This window comes from Carlito syrichta, unplaced genomic scaffold (genome assembly GCF_000164805.1).
Source record: "Carlito syrichta isolate Samal-C Ts95f unplaced genomic scaffold, Tarsius_syrichta-2.0.1 Scaffold280203, whole genome shotgun sequence".
Lineage (NCBI taxonomy): Eukaryota > Metazoa > Chordata > Mammalia > Primates > Tarsiidae > Carlito > Carlito syrichta.
The window spans coordinates 83,124-89,123 of NW_007224299.1; the positions used below are offsets into that span (position 1 = coordinate 83,124).

Here is a 6,000-nt window from a genome sequence, read left to right on the forward strand (position 1 = left end):
TACAGTAGGAGGTAAATATATAAAAATATAAATCTGTGATTTTAAAGTATATGTAAATGTCAGTTCTCAACAACAGATTAAAAAGCTTCAGACTAGTTAGGAAGTTTATAAAAAAATCCCCAAGTCTGTTACACCAGAAGGAAGGCTCACAGACAGAAAACATAGGCAAAGGATATTTAGTATTCCTCTTGAAGTAGGCATCACTGATCCAGGTGTTACACATTTGCTCTTCCTAAGAACTTTCCTGATTATTTGGCTAAATTGAGTTTGTAAAAGGTCAAGATGCAATTCCATTCCATGAGCCTCCAAACCTAAATCTTAAAAAATGCACATCTAAAAATTTAATAAAAAGAATGCTTTAAACTCTGAAGTATTTGCAGAAATTCCATAATGATAGTAGAGTACTGGATTATAAGTCAACTACCACATACTAATAATATGACTTTACTCAAACTTTTTGAACAGGCTTTTTCATACCTAAAATAGTCCAAAAAGAATGTGAAAGCACAGACTAGTGCCACAAAGAAATAAAAGCAAGTATAAATTTGACAAGCCAAAAAAAACAAACAAACAAACAAAAAACACAAAAAACCAAAATTGTGGCAGTGTTCCAGTGCAAAGAACTGACATCCAGACTGGAGACCACTTTCTGCTTTGCCATGAATTAGCATAATAAGCAAATCACATACCTTGGTCTCATTTAACAAATAAAGATGCCACAGAGTATCTTGACAATCTCTAGCAGATGAAAGCTCTGTGACCTAAAAATAACTGATTAGGTGGTCCTGGAAACCATATATGACTAATTCTAACAACAAAACACCTAGAATTTACTTTTAACAAGATTAATTTAACAAGTCTCTTAAGAAAAATATCATTTTAAACTTTCTATTATTTCAAATAGCAAAAGCATGTAAACAAAAAAATGTCTGGGGGTGGTGGGAGAAAATGAATCATTAAATGAAATCCAAAAACACCCTGCAGAATTAAAATAAACAATGTAAATTGAGGATAATAAGATAGCAAAAAGCTTTTTCTATGAAGAATTATTTCAATGCATGTAGTATGAGACTTTATGATCTATCCTAAACAACATTCTGTATTAGACATTCTTATTAGGAACACAAAATTTTTTTTCTAAGCAATCCTCTATAAACTTATCCTAATTAATAAAGATGGTAGTACATGGAGATTATTTTTTAGTTTATTTAGCTTGAATATGTCTTGCCAACCACACAAAATACCTAGTGTGACCAAATACATAAGAAATCCCTGTATGAATCAAAAAGTGCCACTCTTGCAGCCCTCTGTCACAAGGATATGGAGAAATGCACTGTAACAGTTTAGAAGTAAGACACAAAGGTTGTCTCAATTTTGTATTTCAATCATTAATCCTCTTCAGAACTGGAATCGTCCTCTTGATCAGAGAGTTCAGGGACAGGGAAGCGGAGAATGGCAGCTACCCCAGTCAATTGGCTGAGCTGTTCCCCGGATACATGAAGACTAGAGAATATCCTAACTGTGCCTGCATTTTCTTTCACACTGTCCACCAGCCTCACATACCGGCTCCGAGTAGCTACATCCTGGTGCCTGAAGAGCTCATCACTGATGAGCAATGTGTCAATTGCCATGGCTTCATTGGCCTTCTCCACCTGCTTGAGTCCATAGAAAGCGCGATCAGGTTCATGCTGTAACATTTTATAGAAGTCATCCAAGGCTTTTACTTCCCCAGCAGCTTTAGTGTCTGAAAGGCGGCTAGCTACAGTAGGGTCACAAAGGGCCTCTTTCAGGGAGTACTTGTGTCCGGAGGAGGCATGTACCTAGAATCACAATGATAAAAGTCAGGCAAAAAAATGTCTTAGAACACCCATTAATCAACCCACAATGACCTAAAACCAAAAGCACTAATAAAGCTTTACATGGTTAAGGACTTCAGCAAAGTTTTACTATGTAAATCTGCTAGATACTGAACAGTTTTTTCATTTCATTATCTCATTTACAATCCTACTCAAGTGAAGACTTTCTCCTCTTATTTTTCCCAGTTCTAAAACTTTAGGAGTAGTTTATACCAACCCCTCTGCCCATTCTTAACTATCCCTGTGTAAGATTATTTTACCTGAAGAAATTTGGACCGGTTTTCCAGGAGCACTTTGTTGTCATTCTTCACTGCTTGTTGAAACATGTAGTCGCAGAACTGCTCCCTCACAAATCCTGGGCTGGCCACCAGGATGCACTTTACAACATCAAAGTGTATGTGGCGCTGGATGGCCTGGACCACCTGTTCATAGAAGCGCTCCAAGGCCCGGTCATGCTGGGAGCAGTTGCCTTTCCGTTTCCTAGGGATGTTCACCTCCACCTTGGCCCGAGTGAGGGTCATGCTGGGAGTGACTAAGCAGATATGGGCGAGGCCTTCCTGCATGACCACAGCTGCCACATCAGCACTCCAGGCTGGGTCACAGGCCTGCTCGATGCGCTCCAGAACCACACTGTCCCACTGTTTCTTAGCCAGGGTGAATTGGCGGTTAGGCTCCAGCTCGATGGTGTGGTAAGCGCCCATCTTGACATACTCATTCTCTTGGATGTTAGTCCCCTTGACCCGCAGCTGGCAGGCTTGAGAGTCGAAGTCGATGGCCTCCACGCAGAGAGTGAGGGTAGTGCGGACCCGGTTGCTTCCCACGCTGCCTGTGGAGGACTCGGTCTGTACCTTGCGGATGGTGGAGGCGCGCAAGCTGTCGCCCACCTGCACTAGATTGTAGGTGTGCCACATGTCCTCGGGCTCCTCGGGGACTAGGGTCACCTGGCCCGCATTGTCCTTCTCAATGTCCTTCCTCACGAGTTTCATGGCCTTGGCAGGGGCTCACAAACAGACCAAGAGGAACCAAGGGGGTCCCCACAGGAAAAGGGGAAGGGAAGGGAAGGGGCAAAGGGGAGGGAAGGGGTAAGGGAGGGTAGGCCGGGAAGGGGGCGGGACCCGGTTATAAGGGAACTTGCCTGGCGGAGAGAAAACACCCTTGCTTCGCCTTATGTGGCCAAGGGAAGGACTTACACTAGCTCTCCCTTTCTCATTCTCCCAGCGCGCAGCACCGAACGAGCGCAGAAGACGCTGCAGACGAACACGGGGCTCTCTGAGCTTCCCGCGGGCCGCACGGAGAAAAGCGCTGGCGCCACGAGCGCGCATGCGCATCCCACCGCCCGCCTCCTGGCGCACGTTTTACGTCCCCAGCGGGGAGGCAGGGGCTGCAGTTGGCGCGCGCGCAGGCGCAGTAAGGAGAGAGAGGCTCAGCGATGTAAAGTGTGCAGGTTCTTTGGAAGCTAATCCTTATTTTAATCCGAATGTTGAACTTCCCAACTTGTATCTTTCATCCCTGTTTGCAAAGAATCTGGGGAGTATGAGAATCTAATTTTTTTTTTTTTTTAATCTGGGTGCGGTTGCCACTCTGCACCTCCTCTCTCTGGGTAAATACAATTTCAAAAGTTATCCAAAAGTTAAGGGAGTCCTTAAAATCTAAACAAGGCTCTGTTTGTCCCAAAGATCTAAACAAGGCTCTGTTTCACTCCTGCCTTATCCGCTTTCAGACGCTACTAGCCTATTGGAGCTGGTGTTTCCAGAAGCTGTTTCTAAGAACTACTGGTCACGTTCAATCTGGGCTCTGAGCAACGTGCTCAGCTGTTTTCTGCGCTGATTTTCCGTGTCTGCACGATCTGATTAACCCAGATGTTAAAGCACTGGTCCCAAAGAGAGAAGAAACTATGTGTGGAATTTACCCCTGGGTGGACCTCTCAGTTGCTCGACCTGATGTCCTGGGAATCCCAGATTCCAAATTGGCAGTCTCAGCTTCCCGCAGCTCAGTAGCCTGTGAAATGTTTAGAGTGGGGGTTGGGTTGCAATCGCTTAGGGACGGATCTTCACTGCCAAAGCTAAACTAAAAGCTGAGGCTATGGGAAGTGGGGGGAAAACTGACTTACTATGACCTACCCTGATTGAATAGCTACAGAATTTATTTTAAAGAAAATCCCTAAATTACTTAACTTTTTTTTTTGGCGGGGGGGGGGGGAAGTGGAGAATTGGGATTGCCTCTTTAAAAGTCCGGTTAATGGAAAAAAACAAAAATCAAAAATCAAATTTTCTTCAGGGTTAAGATAGGTGGGGGGCAGAGGAGTCCTGCAAACATATCTTCTCACTCTTTCCTATATTACTGTGTGTGGATTTGAAAGGAGAGCTCATCAGCCTGAACAGGTGAGATAGGGATGAAAGAAAGGAATCTAAGCTTGGCACAGACTTGATAATTTGAAGTCTCAATTATCTTCCTCAAAGATTGTTAGGGGACAGAAAGGCCCTAACTAAGGAGAAAATTCAAATTAGAACTGGACTCTCTCCTCTCTCTCTCTTTTCCTCCCTCTCTGTCCTTACCTTTCGCCTTCCCTCTTCCTCCCTACCTTCCTGTCATACTGAATGCTCTTAAAAAGTTCCTAACTCACAGGGCCTTTTTCCAATTCCAAAGTAACAACTTTTCACTAAGCAAGGAACTGATCACACTGAAGTGTGAAGGTGGTTTGCCTCTCCAGAAAACTTTATATCCTTTTAAAAGGAACTTCTTAACTTAAAATGGTAGAGTGAAAAATGTGCATGCATATGTGTGTGTGCGTGTGTGAGAGAGAGAGAGAGAGAGAGAGAGAGCGCGAGATAGAGAGAGAGAGAGAGCGCGAGATAGAGAGAGAGAGAGAGAGAGAGAGAGAGAGAGAGAGAGATCGAGGGAGAGGGAGAGAAGGAATATGAAGAGAGAATTTTGAGCCGTGGGCATTGCAGCACTCCTTGATCAACTTTCTAAGTACTGTTCATCTCTTTCTATAGTCTGCCAAAGATTAAAAGCCACAGAATCACAGTAGTGGCACACATTAGGATGTTAATAAAAGGTTTTTATTGTAGAGCTATTATATACTGAATATACATCCCTGTAAGGTAAATATTTGTTATCCTCATATTATAGAAGAAAATTAATTATGGGTAAGTTAAATATTTTCAAGATCACATGACTAGTATTCAAATGTAGGTCCACTTAACTCCATACCATCTTCTCTTTCCACTACTACCATCCTATATTATGAATGTTTGCAATATTCTCTGCAACTACAAATTATGTGCTGTTATCCACTGCCACGTCCCCTCAACTGTCCCCTTTACCAGTTAAGCAAACCCATAGCTTGGCAACCAACCTCAAGGATTTAAAAGTCACTAATCCCTTCCTTGCTCTTTTATCACCTCTTAGTCTCATTATATATATTTTTCTATATAGATTTTTCTTTCTGTCCTGCCTAGGTCATCGTTATAATCTTTGAGGAAAACCTAATATTCTACTTTAGAAAAAAATACATTTATTTATGTCTATATTCAAAACCTGTGGAAAACTGATACTGAGTGACTCTTAACTCATGGTTCTTTTTAAAATATTTTTTAAAGTTATGAGGCCACTTTGGACTATCCTTAAATAACAATGTATGGCCGTGATTAAATATACTAACAAAACCTTTCATAGAATTACTATGTGTTCTGAAATGTCTGAAACAGTTTGGAACTTTTTTTTAGTAACTTAAGCTTATTGTTGAATGATCAGATGTTATCTCCCAGATTTTGTATTATGGCTTAGTATTTCTAGATTAATCATTATACTTATATTTTGAATTCTGTTGGGTTCCCATTCCTATTAATTAAAGTTCAAAATTCCTGGCACTCAAGTCTCAATGCACTGGCCTTACAAACTTTATTTCCCACTTGTTCCTCAGGCCACACTATTTTTCACCTGGAGTCACCTCTCTTCCCTGTCTGCACTAGGAACTTTCTACTGTGCTGTCTTAGCTCATACTGTTCTTTCTATTTAAAATGTCACTTCCACCGGGCTCGGTGGCCCAGCCTGTAACCCCACGCCTTTGGGAGGTTGAGGTGAGTGGATTGCCTGAGCCCACAGGTTCGAGACCCGCCTGGGCAGCGAGACCTCATCTCTA

At 42.3% G+C, this 6,000-nt stretch overlaps 2 protein-coding genes across 2 annotated transcripts in view; both read right to left on the reverse strand.

The window, feature by feature from the left end:
* LOC110595143 (integrin alpha-1-like) overlaps positions 1 to 6,000 on the reverse strand; it is an 83,381-nt gene that overhangs the window by 67,617 nt on the left and 9,764 nt on the right. The window lies entirely within an intron of this gene.
* PELO (pelota mRNA surveillance and ribosome rescue factor) lies at positions 1,177 to 2,906 on the reverse strand. Its single transcript, XM_008052544.2, has 2 exons — positions 2,117 to 2,906; positions 1,177 to 1,820 (listed from the first exon to the last, which is right to left on the reverse strand). Exons 1-2 carry the CDS (start codon positions 2,840 to 2,842, stop codon positions 1,389 to 1,391), a joined length of 1,158 nt encoding a protein of 385 aa, XP_008050735.1. The 5' UTR covers positions 2,843 to 2,906; the 3' UTR covers positions 1,177 to 1,388.

Coding starts and splice junctions, on each gene's coding strand:
- PELO (XM_008052544.2), bottom strand. CDS start 2,842: ATGAAACTCGTGAGGAAGGACATTGAGAAGGACAATGCGGGCCAGGTG. Junction 1,821..2,116: donor ACCGGTCCAAATTTCTTCAG/GTAAAATAATCT, acceptor TTGTGATTCTAG/GTACATGCCTCCTCCGGACA.